This window comes from Ambystoma mexicanum, chromosome 6q (genome assembly GCF_040938575.1).
Source record: "Ambystoma mexicanum isolate Mex_15411 chromosome 6q, UKY_AmexF1_1, whole genome shotgun sequence".
NCBI lineage: Eukaryota > Metazoa > Chordata > Amphibia > Caudata > Ambystomatidae > Ambystoma > Ambystoma mexicanum.
This window is the reverse complement of record NC_090937.1, coordinates 1,512,654,360-1,512,670,444: the sequence shown is the minus strand read 5'-3', so window position 1 is coordinate 1,512,670,444 and position 16,085 is coordinate 1,512,654,360. Positions and strand designations below refer to the sequence as shown.

The following is a 16,085-nucleotide window of genomic DNA, read 5'->3' as shown; positions in this document are numbered from 1 at the left end:
ATTATGGGGAAGGAGAGGAAAGGAAGAATACCTCTGAGGAGGTGCAGTTGGTAGTGTGTCTTCTTACAGATGTCAGAGATGTGAGGATAGAAGGAGAATGTGGAGTTGAAGATGACCCAGAGGTTTTTAACCTCATAGGTGAGAGCAGAAAGAGGTCCAAGAGAGGCCGACCAGAGAGTGACTGGAAAGGAGGGAGCAGGTTTGCCGATGAGGAGAATCTCAGTTTTACTGGCGTTAAGGCAGAGATCATTTTCTGCACACCACTCCTGGATGGCTGACAGATAGTCAGAGATGAGAGTAGAGGAAGAGGTGGCAGAATTGAGCCTGAAAGTGAGCTGAGTGTCATCCGCATAGCACTGAAAGTTGGGGCAGAGTGTGGCAATGCAGTGGACAAGAAGTACCAGGTTGAAAAGCCAGGGAGAGAGGTTAGACCCCTCGGGAACACCATAGGTAGAGCTAGAAATAGAGGAGAGGAAGAACCCAAGTTGGACCTGGAACGGTCGATCGGAGAAGAAGGAGGTCAGCCAAGCCAGGGCCTGATCGGTGATACCCAGGTTATCACGGAGACTGTTGAGCAGGATGGCATGGTTGACCGTGTCAAAGGCTGAAGAGGACACAGGGGGTGTTGGAATCAAGGCTGGAGAGCAAGTCTTCACTGATGTTCAGGAGAGCAGTTTCTGGGCTTCTGCCTGCTCTGAAGCCATACTGATGGTCATGGAGATAACCAACAGATTCAAAGTGAAGATTAAGCTGGGAGATGGCCAGATTTTCCAGGAGTTTGCCCAGGAAAGGAGTGATGGAGATTGGATGCTAGTTAACCAGGCATGAAGGGTCGGCAGTGGGTTTCTTAAGAAAGGGTGAAGAAGTGGGTGCTTCAGAGGGTAGGGGAAGACTCCAGTGGTGAAGGAGTGGTTGCAGAAGTCAGCCAGAGCAGGAGCCAGGGTGTCAATGTGGTCCTTGATGGTTTTGGAGGAACAGGGAAAGAACCTGTTTTGATGAGACTTTCATAGATCAGACTTGTCTAGAATTCTCGTCTGAGGAGAAATGGGGAAAGCCAGAGAAGGAGGGAGGAGAGGTAGCCGCAGAGGGGCCAGAGGAAGAGCAGAGAGTGGAGGGAGGAGGGGGAGAGGAAGAGAGAGAGGACAGGATGTCCTGAGTTTTAGAGATGAAATGAGAGGCCAGGGCCATGCATAGGGCCTGGGAGGGAACAGGAGAGGTAGAGACTGCAGCAGGATTCTTAAGCTCCTTGAAGAGTTCGGCCGAGATGTTAGATGCTGCTTAGATGCAGGCTTGGATGTGAGCTTCTTCTTGGTGCGGACAGAGAGAGGTATTGTAGGCCAGTTTGTCAGAGGATATACCGGAAGCCTTCCATTTCCTCTCAGCCACCCTGCACTTACGTTTAAGGGTGACAAAGTCTGAGTCATACCAAGAGTTGCACTTGACTTTGGCTTCAAGCGGATCCTCATGATAGGGCCAAGAGCAACAAGAGTATTAGATATAGCAGAGAGGAGCATGAAAAGGGCAGTGTCAGGGTCGGAGTCAGCCAGGGAGGGGAGAGGGGGGAGAAAGCAGCAGCCAAAGCCTCAACTGACACATGCTTCATGGGTCAGATAACTGAGAATGTAGGCGGCAGTGCTGACGTTGGCTTGGCCTGAGGTGTAGAAAGTGATTGCTCCAGGAGAGAGGAGTGGTGAGAGGGATTGAAAGGGGAAGGTCTGAGGAGATCAGAACATCCAGAGTGTGCCCTGCAGAGTGAGTTGGGCCAGAGGGGAGATTAGAGAGTGAGAGAGAGTCACAGAGGTCATGAAAGAGTCCAGTGGAAGTACAGGAAGCATCCAGGTGGATGTGGAAGTCTCCAAGAAGGAGGAGTTGAGTGGTAGAGACCAGGAGGGAAGAAGAGAGGTCCACCCATTCCGAGAGGAAGGAGGAGATTTGACCAGGTGGCCTATAGATAGTAGCCACAGTAAGGGAGTGACAGGGAGAGAGAGAGAGCCTGCAGATGAGGCATTTGAAAGAGGAGTAGGTCTGTGTAGGAATGACAGAGGCAAGGGTCCACTCTGGGAAGGTCAGGGCTACACCGCCTCCAGAACAGTTGGATCTGGGCATGGAGAGGATCTTGCAGCTATCAGGGAGCAGAGTTCAAAGCTTGTGACAGAGCTATTTGTGAACCATGTCTTGGTGAGACCAAGGACATCGAGGTCAAGTTCTTCCAGGAGGCGGCAGATGTCAGAGGAGTGTTTGACAGCTGAGCGAGAGTTTAGAGTGGCAATGTGTAGAAGGTTGCCATCCTTAAATGACTTCTAGGGAGGGGTACAGATCAAAGGTACGGCCTGGTGAAATGTAGAAGACGCCCAAGGGGCGGGGGCGGAAGGGGGCAAGGTAGCCATGGAGGAGACAGCAGGGGTAGGCAAGGAGTCCAAGCGGGGGAGAGAGGGGACAACAGGAGAGAAAGGAAATTGACGAGGTGCGGGAAGTGTCTATCAATGAGGAGAAGGTTGGCTTGAGGGCCTTGGACCAAGACGGTACCATTCAAATAAACATTTATGATGACCTTAGAGGAGTGGAAGGAGGCCAAGATGGCCTCCCACCAGGTGCCACCATTAATGGGAGAGGAAGATAAGGGAGAGAGCACCAAGACCATTTGTATCGTCCATAGGTCTGGCGAGGGAACTACAAAAAGTATGTCAGTGAATGTTTGCCTGGAGGAGGCACTGGTATAGGTGTCAGCGATAGGGAGGCCTGGATTGGAGACCAGGATGTCCTTATTAAACTTCTTCCTACCAGATTTAGTGAGGAGAGCAGGATAGTCGATAGAGAAGCAGTTAGAAAAGATAGGAGAGACAGAGAGCACCATAGAGTATCTAGGGAGAGATGAGAAGAGGAGGAGGGCAGGGGTGACAATAGGGAAGGACAAAGAGCAGGGAAACAAGCAGACGAGACAGGGATAGATGAGACAAGTTGACAAATGGGCAAGACGACAGGCGATAGATAATGGTAGAAGGTTTGCTAGATGAGTGCTTTGCTAGGGGGGGCCAGCTACAGCACATCAGTACTTTCACAATGTAATTTCAGAAACGCAAGAACAAACACACCTAAGTTTGAGAGTCCTGAAAGTGGGGAAAAGACCTAGGTTTCAGAATGCAAATTTTAAATACTATCACAATGCAATTTTGGAAACACGAGAAAAACACACCTTAGTTTGAGAGTCCTGAAAGTGGGGAAAACCCTAGGTTTCAGAGTGCACATTTTAAATGCTATCACAATGCAATTTTGGAAACACAATAGTAAGACACACCTTGGTCAGTGAAGCGGCTATGTGGTGCTGTTTACAGGGACACTCCTACCTTCCTAAGTTGCTGCTGGTTGATGGCTGGCAACTGGCTTCCCCCGCTGACACCCACAGACACCAATTGGATCCGCCACAGATGGCCACCCTTTGCCTAGGGGCCTTTAGCCGTAGGAGCTGCCGGGCAAAGTGGCTGTCCTGGGAGGTCTGTTAATGCCAATGGTCGCACCAATGGGGGGGCTGAGAGGCAGGAGAAGGGAGGGAAGGCAGAGGAGAATGCACAAATGCATGGGGACAAACATGGGGCACCATACAAGATGGAGTCAGCAAGTCTCAAGAGGCCAAAGGAACAATAACACCCAGCATAATTGAAACAAATAACAGTAAATAGGAGGTCAAAATTGACACATTTGTGGGCTCCTCATATGTGATGCAGAAGTCGGAAAACAAGGGCTATTCATTAAGATGTGATTGAAGATAGTGATGTGCTCATACTTCCTTGAATGTCCCAGAACAGACAGCAATGGCAAGGTCCACTACAGATAGGAAATGTGGGTTTATGGTTAAGCTAATGAGAGATGATGGACTAATTGGGAAAGTGGGGAGTAACCTGACATGACCTGAGCACCTGGCTTTCTGTTTCCTTATGTGCTGCTAGCCGAGCCAAAAGTCTAAGGTTGGATGGGGATGCCAACCAATCAGTGGGTCTATGGGTCAATCTGCTGTACACTGTTGCATAGCCCACTTTATCATACGTATTTAGAGGTAGTTTGAGTTGTGTCCTACTGATAAGAGTCCACCAATGAAATACTAACCCCCATACGTTGTATAAGTAGACATGTTCCCTTAAGCAATCACTTCCACCAGGAGGTTTTACAGTTTGCCACATAGGATGACATCATAGATGACGTATATTGGGGTATAAGACCTCTGTGTAATCAAATTTGTTTGTGTGTGTGCAACATCAGCCCATATATGACAGTGTACCCTGCGTCATTAAATTGAGAATAAAGTAGTATTTTGCCATATTCTTAGAGTCTGCCTGGTTATTTGGTCTGAGATCTTTATAGGTAATTTCATCTAGCACAAGATACGCTTCATGGTGCCAGAGAACAATTGTATAAACATTGTAGTCTATTTGTGTAAATGTTTAGCTGTATAATAGATGTATGTTCCTTTACAGGTGAGGAATCCCCAGAGCAAGATCATAGTGCACCATCTACAAGAAGAGGCCACCTAGCAATGTTGGCTGCACATCCCCAATACTCACATGCAATAACAGGCCTAGCAACTCTTCTACTCCTCAGAGAATGTGGCTAATGATATTTGGTGAACCTCAAAGGCTGGGTCAGAAAAAAAAACAGACCCAGACTACCATGCCCTTGTCTGTGTTTGACCACGGCACAACAGCCAATACCAGGTAGTGGTGTCAGTGACACTGGGGAACATGTGGGTGAAGATCAGATGCTGCTTACTCTAGTGTGTCCACAGCTGCAACTGATGCATCTAAGTCATCACAAATCCCCAAAACATGTGTAGAGTCTGCAGTGATGGGTGGACCAGGATGTTATCCACGGGCTGTTGGTTCATTATGACAGGGCAGGTCATTTTCATAATGCCTGCCTAGGCAACACACACATGGTGGGTGCATGGCTTCCAGTTTGATTGGGTGTAGGATTTGCTGCATGTCAGAAGGAGACAGGAACAAGGACTTACCTCAGAATATCACCAGCATTTGACCATATGGGCCATGCAGTGGTAGCAGCCTATGGATATCATTGCTAGGAGATGTGTGTGGGAGGACAAGCAGCAGGACATGCTGGCATTTAGTGACACTTCCAATAGGACATTTCTGCAATTGGCCGGTTGCTGCATGTATCTCTGACATGCATTTCAGCAGCAATGAAGCATCATACGTTGACACTGCATTGGGTTGATTGGTCTTCCAGTCCAGCATGCACCAGGTACGTGTGCCCCAGTGACTGTGGTTTTAGAATGTATGCTGGCTGATGTGTTGTGTTGCCAGTACAAGTCTTCTTTAGAAGGTGAATATGAGATGTGGTCTGCTTTAGTTGTGAGTAAAATATGTGGTTATGTCCTTATGTCCTGTGATGGTCCATGGCACTGTCTTGACTGTGATCTGGCCCCTGTAGGTGTAAATGATCACATCCTGTCCAAGAGAGCGGACTGCTAGACCACTCATATAGGTGTTGACTTTGTACTTTTGCTGCATCTGTGGGTGGGTTATGGGCTCTCCCACTCATTAATGACGTTTTCCTGCCAGCATGATGTGTGGTTATGTGTACTCTTTTCCATTGTCACACAAGGTTTGCATTGGGCTTTTGTTGGGTTAGACCTTGAACTTTTTGGTTGCACGGTATCGTCTCCTAATATACGTGAATTTATAAAGTTACTGCATGGTTCTGGTGCTGTTATTGTTGAGGATTTGGATTATGTGATGGTGGCACTGCAGGTAGCATGTATGTTGTTCATGGCTATTGATGCTGTGAGACATGTGTTATGGATTTCATGTGTTTGTAGATGTTTGTGGCACATAAAAACAGGTGGGCTTACAGTGTGTTGTTTCTTTCATTGTACACAAACTCATTGCCACTCCTATACAGATATTCTCAGAATGCTATGTTGGGCAGATGATACCTGTCTGGTTTCATCATTGGAACCTGTAAGGGATGGGGGTTTGTAGCATGTTGTTAATACAAATAAGGTTTGCACCAAATGATTGTGGGTGGCCATTTGTCCCGCTAGAGTGTGGACAGGCACTGGCATAACAGCCCCCCACCCCCGCAGCCCCTGCAGTGTGGGGGGCCCCATGCTGCCCATGCCCAGTGGGGGGGGAGGGTAGTGGCATTGGGGGGTTTCCCTGAGCAGGGCTTTCAGGGGGGCCTCCACATTTGTGTTACGCCACTGTGGGCAGGATCTGTGTATTTGGCCACAATCCCTCCTGCATCTAATGGTATGCCAAAGCGTATTCCTTGCAAAGCATCTCACCAGGGTTCGCAGGACTCCTGATGGATGTCAGGAGGAATGGTGAGAGTGGGTAGTCCCTGACCCATGCACATGGGTAAATGGTAACTATTGGTTAGCTAGGTTCATGTGCATGTTTTGTATGTGCTTGTTTGTGTGTGTGGTCGGTTGTGTGTGATGGGTCATAATCACCAAGGAGCCACTTGTTGTAAAAGAATCCAGATGCCTGAGCATGATGGGAATAGCGGGATGTAGCTGTAATGACTTAATCCAGGAACATTTCCAATCGTATAAATTAGGTGGCCATTTGCATTGCAGATAACCTGCGTAATGAGCAAATGTCATTTTTTTCTGATTCCTGTATACACTCTCCATTTCTCTGGGGGTGTTGCAATGCTACATGAATGCAGTCAAATTCCCTGAAGACACGGCAGAACTGTTCCATGGCATAGATTTCCTGGGCCACTCTTTGCCGTGCCTGCAGATAGTGGGACATGTCTATGCGGCTGTGCAGTGATGCAATGCAACACCTGATGCAGTCACTGAGATTGACTGTGTGACGCCAGTACAGCCTCCCAGTATGTCCAGGATGACGTTTGGGAGACATCAATATTTGCCATACACCTCCTCTTCTGGCATTCTAAAAATGGTGGCGCGGTTGTGAAAGACCCTGGGCGGCCTCTTCTTCCCAGCAATGTGTGGTAAGACATTCTTGCAGGGCTTCACTGTACTTGTCCAGTGATTGTATACTTTGTTCCTGCTCTGGATATGTGGTAGGTTTTAAGGTGTTTGGGGGTTACACAAGAGCAATGTAATTTTTGGGGGATGTGTTTTGTTTTTCAATTTGATGTACGTGTTTGTGAGATTGCCCGGTGCCTCACTAACCATGCCAATGTAACTCCCATTTTTCACCATTTAAAGAGGCTTCATGCATATGCCACCCTTGTGTTAGACCTTCCTTTGCGCTTTTGTGGTGCTAACACCTTAGGGCACAAGAGGTCCTTTGTTAGCGCAAAGTGCCTTTTCAGAATCACATTCAGACATTTGAGAAGCACTAAACATTTTCTAAGTCATGATTGTTTTATCAGCAATTGTGCTGGTACCATAGTTGGCCTGGAAAGTAAAGTGCTAAATCATGAATGACATAAGCAAGTAAAGGAGGAAACAAAGACAATCGATAAGAAACCACTTTTTAAATGTTTGCATTGTACCAACACTCGCCATTCAGCACAATAAACCAATATGACCAAACAAAGGCATGTGCTATGTAAACAGTGGGCCTCATTACGACGTGGCCGGTAAGGGATTACCGGCACCGGTAAGGGCACCCGTGCCGGTAATCCCTTACCGCCCTCCTACGAGTTCCCTTTGCGGATCCTCCCTTAACGCCTGGTTTTTCCAGGCGTTAAGGACGGGACTCGCAAAGGGACTCTGGAGCTAATAACGGTACCGCAATTTGCTGTACCATTATTAGCGCCTTCCCCATTCCCATTGAGCCCTGTGGGGGCTCAAATGGGAATGGGGAATGGCCCTGGTGAATGGGGAATTACTGGTCCCGCCAACCTTGGAATGGACTGGTAATTGCTCCATTCACCAGGGCGGAGTCGGAACGAGTTTGGAGGCAGCCATGGCGCTAGTAGCGCCATGGCTACTTCCAACCTCGTAATGAGGCCCAGTGTTTTTGTTTTGGCATTCCGAAATATTTTACTATGAAAATTGCAGTACCTTGCAAAATGCAAGATATTCTATGGGTATTATTGGTGGCTTGTTTGAATTTACATAATAGTAAACTACTTACTAGTAAGAGTTGCATACTGGTCATCGAAAGATGATAAATAGTAACAACAAAAATGAATATGTCAAAATAATAGAGAAATCACATATACTTTTGGAAATGATCTCCTAGCACGTGTGGATCAACCAATAGCTAGAATAGTAATTGTACATTATTAGTAGCCAGTGTAGGTGGGGCAGGGAAGGTGGCGTCCTCAAAGCCAATAAGGAGTCTCAGAAGGTCATGGAGCCTTCTGATTGCTTACCCTATGTCTTCCAAACATGGTAAAACAGACCCTCCAACACTCCTCAGAAGCAGGAGGCCACCATCTTCCCCGCTGGGAATAAGCCAAGTGGGTCCCACATTCTCCCTTTCCACTTCATGCCCCCAACACCAATTTCCATTTTACATGTGCAATGCCTATGTGCAAATAGGGGCTAATCAACATTACTAGATTTGATTAGTTTACTGCTAGTTTAGGATTCCTAAGACACTGGTTCATTCTTCTTAATAAAAATGTAGTATACAAGTAATTTGATACAAATGTGAATTTTTATGACACACCGATGTCCTGATTTCCTTCACTGTCCTTCTGCTCTCTGATTCATTTGGTAGTTGAAGATGGGCCTGAGTCACGGAATTTTTTGCACGGTTCAATGTGACTTTGTACTGCCGACAGAAACCCAGATTCATGGAACTGTGCAAAGTATATTTTTGCAGTGCAAAGTCTGTGCAAAGTCATTGTGTAGTGCAAAAACGACTGTCCACTGACTTTGCACTGCAAAAACACTTTTGCACAGTTCAATGAATCAGGGTTTATGTCAGCAGTGCAAAGTAACTTTTCACCAGTGCAAAGTGATTTTGAACCATCCAAGAAATTCCATGAATCTGGGCCATAGGGTAAGTTTGATATCTGACATGATTCCATTTTATATATAACACTTGCCACCATGGATGTCACTAGCAGGAAAACGATGGATTTGCTTTTTTTGTTTCGCTGTCTAACTTGGTATGCTCCAAAACCGGGTTCATTAAGCAACCTCTGACATTTCTAAACAAAATGTACCTTACTTCTGTTGGGGTCTTTAATCTCTTGACAATTGAGTATGTGGGTGGCACATCCTCCACAAAGTCTGTGGGCCTCATTACGAATGTGGTGGTAAGGCAACAATGGCGCCGGTAGTGCTACAGGCGCCGTTATTACCATACTGCCACATTACGAGTCCTGCTTGCTGGTGCCGCTCTGAACGCCTGGTCAGACCAGGCGTGCAGAGCGGCAACAGCGATCAGAACTCTTTATTGCACCGGCTCTGTTATAAACGTTGCGGTGCAACCATGCTGCCCACCCCCATTCTGCCCGGCCTGATTGGGAGCCCGGCCATACCAGCAACCGCGAATGGGCAATGACTGGCCCATTCAACTCGTAATGGCCCATTCGCGGGTGCCGATAGCGAGTTTGTCATTAGCCGTGCCCTACCGCCAAACCCGTAATGAGGCCCTATGAATTGTGGAGGAACTGGATTTGTTGGCAACTCTGAGACTCAAGGGCCTGATTACGAGTTTAAGGTACTTGCTCCGCCTGTACCAGCAACCTGTAATAGTGTTAAAACGTATGATTAACTTTTCGGGTATGCACTATTCAATGTCAATCAGACCTGAACATAACTCCCCATATTGTGTTATAATGGGAGTCCATGAGGATTTTCTTATGACTGCATGTTGTAAGTAACACATGAGATTATAACAACGTTTGGGTATTGTGTTTGTGTGGCAGTAACTACCTCCAAGCAAAAGCAGGCATACAAGATCATGTTCATCTTTGAAACTCGTAGTTTTAGCAGAGAAGTAAAACATATGGGTCCAGATTACAGAAATGTTGCACCGTTACAAGTGCAGTTTCACGGTTATTAGCCTAGGGCAACATTTGCCCTATTTTTAAAAACACTGGGACAAATAAGAAAACCATTGGATCATGGCAGGTGCAGTTTGGCATAGCAGAACCACCTGGGCATTAGTGCTAATACCATTCCGTATTAGCACTAGTGCAAACAAAATTGCAGTGAAAATGTATCTTTTTTTTACTAGGAGAATATTTGCCCTAATGCTTGCAACATGCCAAACTTCATTTATCATTATGCAATGATTTTCTATTGTGTCCCTAGAAATAGGGCACATTTTACCCTTGTGCTAATGCCGTGCAACTTTGCTCTTCTGCAGGTGCAAAGTTTCTGTAATCTGGCCCCTGATATTCAAAAATACAGATGTACTGGCAAACTTGTAATCAACCTCTCAGTTTGCGTAACCCTAGACTTTAGTGCACATAGACGACCCCCTAAAGTATGCTCATCAAATCGTAATGAACCATTTAATTGATTTGTATGTTATTATAATTTGCAACAAGAACTCATAAGAACACATTTGCATACTCATTAAAAATTAATTTGTACTGAATATTTTGTTTTCAGAACAAGATCATTTTAGACCCCATGACTTTCAGTGAGGCCCGGTTCCGCCCATCCCTCGAGGAAAGGTTGGAAAGTATCATTAGTGGTGCGGCACTGATGGCCGACTCCTCCTGTACGCGAGATGACCGCCGCGAGAGAATCGTCGCCGAGTGCAACGCGGTGCGTCAGGCCCTCCAAGATCTGCTGAGCGAGTACATGAATAATGTAAGTCCTTGGTCCTTTTTTTTGTCATTTAGGAGTTTGTTAATCAGTTCAGGCTCCTGCTGAAAGGTTTTATGGTTCGTGTTGCTTAAATGCCTCATAAAAACGCAGGTGTTCCTTCTAACTATGAGTCAGAGAAACAAAGTGAGTCAATTAGGGTGCTTTGGAAGGTACAGGAACTGGTGTGTCACATTTATAATAGGATGATATGCATCGCCCTTAGTTGTGTGTCCAGTGAGGGAACACTAAACAGTATATTTTACAGCAAAGCAATAAAAGATCTTAATCACAACCTGTCACCAATAACCACTCACCATATAGAACAGGCATGTTTTCGTCTAGATGTTATTTTCAAGTGAAATGGTGATCTTTTTTGCAACGGTTTCATTAAAACGTGTTCAATTTGTTATGGGAGAGTGTGTAATGTATATGTTTTTTAAGGTTAGGGCTTTCTTTCAATATTGTTTGAAATGTGTTTCACGGTCGTGGAAGTAATTCTGAACAGGCAAACTAGGGGCCAATGATTGTGTAAATACAGGTTCGAGAAAATGCATTAATGTGTGGTAAACCAGGTCCACATTCTATATGTTCTTGAATCAAGAAACCAACAACCTTCATTTCTTTGATTCACTCTTTCTCCTTTGATAATTTAATAAAAGAAGAGTCTGTCTAAGCGGCATGCATTTACTTTGATCTGCATAAAACATGAACTTTACAAAACTAAACAACAAAATAATGCTGTAGAGCCAGAGAGATCTTTTTTAAAAAAAAATGAAAGACCGCAGCCTACGAGCTTCTAATGGGACACACATGTCAAGAGAGTGTGACACAATGTGCTTCTTGATAGGCAGATGTCAGTCCATGAATGCACAATGTGCCTTGTTTCTTTCTTGCTGAGTCCACATTTGGTGATCAATATTCTACTGCAATTGCCATATTGACCCAATGACAAGTATATGGTGTTGTAGATTTCAGTCCCATTCTAAAAATTCCAAATTTAATAGAACATCTGGCAGTGCCCAATGGGCTTCTCTATTCATATATATTGTTGGCAGCACCTGCGTGTAAAGAGTAGGGATAATCTTCCACTCATCCCCAAGGTGGTGTTGTGGAGAAAAAAAAAAGAGCGGACCTCTTGTCCCGTGCGGGTGAAGATACCAGCCGGGTACATTGGTCATTAAATATTCCACTGATTTGAGAACCATCCCATCACCAAAGGGAACTATTAGCAAGTCTCAGCCATCAGGAAGCCTAATTCTTTCAAGAATCTGCTTTAATTTATAGCAACATTTAAAGTTCCAAAGTTCACTGAAACATCTAATATGCTTAAACCAGCACAATCTGTAAAGATCATACGAGAACATAACTATGCTAGAAGAAAGTGATGGACCAGTGCATGAGCAAGCATGAAACCTAAAATGGGATGACTCTCAAAAACCTCACTGGAGCCCAACCCACCTCAAGGTTCCATAAAAGTAGTAGTAGTGGGGAAATCCAGAGTGAGAATGAAGACAGACATGCCCATATATATCCCTTCCAGTAGGAACTGTAGAATCACGGTGGCATTGCAACTCACTCCAAAAATATCATTTCTGGAACGAAGTCCATTGAAAATCCTAAGCATGGCAGGAGATTCTAGAGGCAAACCAGCCAATCTGCCATAATAATAGATAGAGATGATGCCATCTGTAAGGTGTAAGGGTAGGAGGAAGGGTGGGACATGTTGTACAGAGGATTGATACCAAAGCAGGAGGAACCATGCCTTTCTTGTCCAAAGCGTAGTTTTCTGTTGTGGCCTCGCATATCCTTGCATACACTAATGTAGCAGCAGGAGCTGCTTATTAACTAAATCATTTATTATTGAGTACACCCTCATGCAAACCTGTCTTTCATAGGCAGTAGCTTGACCTGCATGTGTGCCTCATAAACCCCGGGTATAGTTGCACATAAGATGTCACTGGGATATATTCAGAAGGATTTGAAGGTCAGCAAGTGATACCATGTCTGAATCACTCCAGTGGCATGTGTCTGACTGCTGTACCTAGGCCATTATTTTCACAAGCGGCCACCAGACTTAGCCTTTTCAACTGTGGTTCCACCCGGCTTAATATCAAGTACTCTAGGAGATGGCCTTAAAACTCCCACACCACTAAGAAATCTCAACAGACACTAGGGGATTTCTCCTAACTTCTTCTAAAACTCGCACAGTGGGCAGGGGTGGACTGGGAACTAAAAGAGGCCCTGGAAATAATTACTGGGGACCAAACGAGGCCCTGGAAATAATGTTCAGAGTGGTCCCATATGACACTTTTTCAGCAAGCCCAATGCTTTTGCTATGAGAACATTTGGAAATACCACACAAAAGAGGCCCAGGGTGCAGAGGCCCACCGGGAAATCTCCAGAGTTCCCTATATGCCAGTCCACCACTGACAGTGGGTAACGCCTTCTCTATTTGCAAGTGGAGCAATGCTGACTCAATAAAATCCATGCTTATGGCAGACTGAAATATAATAAGAAACCTAGCGACCAGGGAAAACAAATGTCCATCGATGACCTTGTCACTACAATCAAAATCAATGAGACTCGTGGGTGTGGTGTTTCTTTATAGATATTTCCAGAGAGGGGAGTTGGCTTGTTGGTATGCCATTGAGTAATTGTTTTCAGGCTTTAGATTGGCTTTCTCATGAGTGTATCTTCCACTGCAGATAAGTAAGGATTGCGATGATGAAGGGGAAAAGGGAATCAACGACTGCATAGGTCGACTGCTTACATTCTAAGAAATAAACTACTGTCAAACCTCAGAGGAATGTTCTGTGGGTATACGATGTTAAAACCAATAGTTTGCCATGCACAGTGTAAGAATGTCCTCATCTTGAGTTCAGCTTGAGTAGCTTCATAACGTATGTGTTATTGGTTACAACATTTCCATTAAGACATATCTGTTTTTTTATGACGTACAGTTACACTGAGTGATACATTGTCTTTGCTAGAATGCGTTGCTTCTGCTATTGTTAACAAATGTCATATTTCTCTCTGTGAAAAGTCACTGAAATATACATCTTTTCAAAATACAAGGTAAATGCGTTTGATTAGAAAATGCATCATACTATGTGAATATGTGTGTTGTGTTAATTTATATGTTGCAGTAATTAAAGCTCGATTCTGAGCATCTCAATCATTCATGAGTCTAGGAGAATTAGGGAATATGAAATGAGCGTTTGCTTTCAGTCCGCATGAAATTCAATTTGGCTCAAGGGCACATTATTGGCAAAAGATACCACGTCACCGATGAAACACACACACACACTTTTCATCAGTCTCCTATCATTTGCATTGATCCATGGCAAATAATGCTGCTTTCAGACACTAATCTCCATAACCTCAGGTTCATACTCTCCAATATCCTTGTTCGTCTTTACTTCACCTACATTCACTTTGCCATACATTCACTTTCACACTTGTACTTCTCCATACCTTTATTTCTACTGTCTTTCGCCTCTCCTAGCATTCACTTCATCCTCACAGATAGAGACACCCAGTGCACCAGCCATCATGTCTACCCGATATTCTCCCCTCCTTGATCCCATCCCTAGTCTGAAGCTAGCCTTAACCGCATCTATTGCAACTTTCACAATGTGAAGATGCAGACAAAGTAAAGGCAAGAGGAAGTACATTCACGACAAAGTAAATGTCTGGCAAGGTAAATGTAAATGATTTAAGTGGATAAAGACCTTTCCATGTGAAATAAAGGGAGAACGCCATATTCTCAAGACAGTTGGGCCTCATACTGAGTTGGGCGCAAAGGGATACCGGGCACCGGTAATGACACTGGTGCGGGTAATCCCTTTGTGCCCTATTCCGAGGTCCCTTAGCGGGTCCCTCCCTTAACGGCTGGTTTTACCAGGCGTTATGGACGGGACCCGTTAAGGGATACCGGGGTCAATAACGGTACCGCAATTTGCGGTACCGTTATTGACGCCTTCCCATTGAGCCCTATGGGGGCTCAAATGGTAATGGGGAATGGCTTTTACAATGGGGACTTACCGGTCCTGCCAAAGTCGGACTGGACTGGTAAGTCCCCATTGAACGAGGGCGGACACGGTCCCGTTATAACCTCGTAATGAGGCCCAGTTGTACTGCAGACTCGTGTAACCATTAGGCCACCCTTCCTGTTGTCTTACACATTCATGTTCTTCTTGCCATTAGAATTCAAACATTTAGGACGTCCTTCACTATTGTCCTCCTTCTCTGCCCACCAACATCCTTCACATTGATGGACAACCCTCACTCGCCCTTGTTCACTCTCTGCCTGACACATCCTTGAAGGTAGTATCCGTTCTTTAGAAAGAGCATCTCTTCTAAACCCCATATGTCCTATATCATCCCTTAACCCATAATCAAAGCCCAACACCCACATACTCTTTCAACACATGTCATTCGTCTGCTCAGGGGTCTACGCCTGAACCTTTGCATATCGATATTCAAGAAGGGCTCCTCAGTGGGGATTCATGTGCCACAGCCTTCCAGCGGCTCCCTTGTCTCTCTTCGCCTCCCCCACCTTCATCTTTTTAAGACATAATTGTTCAGTCTTGAACAGGCAGACACATATGTGTACCTTAAACACCCTCTAAAAGTCACAACTTTCTAAGTTGCACAAATGACACTCCTTAAGGAACATGCTCAGACCATCTTAAATTGTACCACTTGTGATTCAATTAACAACCTTTTTCTTAACTGGGTGCCATTTGCAAGTCTACTCTTAGTTATCCTTCTACCCCATACATCTCTGATAGACCCTATTCAGTCACTTTCTGCCTCAAGTGCTGTAAAGCCGTGTCCCAAATTACTAGCACGTAGAGCCCAATAGAGCTTGAGCATCAAAGATAACTAATTACCACACTTTAGCTACTCCCCTCTGTTGCCTTATATCCTATGTTCTGTTGCCAGGCACCGTATGAAGAGGTAGCATCCAACATATAATATCATTCCTACATCCCCTAGTTAAGATGTGCAATGTATTGACCCATAATGCCCTGGTACCAAATCACCAGCCACTGGTTGATTCTCAGTCCATTCGAAACTGTCAAAACTGAGATCATGTGATTCTTCATATATCAAACCAAGAACTTCACCTACTTCCTTTCTTTTACTCCCAACCCCATCCTCCTGACATGTATTCTCTTAACAGAAATACAGAAATAACAACAACAACAGCAGCAACAACAACACACATTATAATGCTGTTCATACATTTTTGCACAATGACTAAGTCTACCCTAGTGCTAATACCAATACATATTAGTATATTAGCACTATTGCCCTGGCAGAACAAATGCATTGAACGAATATGTTGTTTGCACTAGCACACATTTTG

General features: G+C 45.0%; 1 protein-coding gene across 2 annotated transcripts in view; it reads left to right on the top strand.

The window, feature by feature from the left end:
* LOC138516807 (catenin alpha-2) overlaps positions 1 to 16,085 on the top strand; it is a 3,575,147-nt gene that overhangs the window by 1,052,354 nt on the left and 2,506,708 nt on the right. For both annotated transcript variants that reach the window (XM_069632215.1, XM_069632216.1), the window contains exon 7: positions 10,511 to 10,714. In XM_069632215.1, the coding sequence (XP_069488316.1) occupies positions 10,511 to 10,714 (204 nt within the window). The remainder of the gene's footprint in view (positions 1 to 10,510; positions 10,715 to 16,085) is intronic.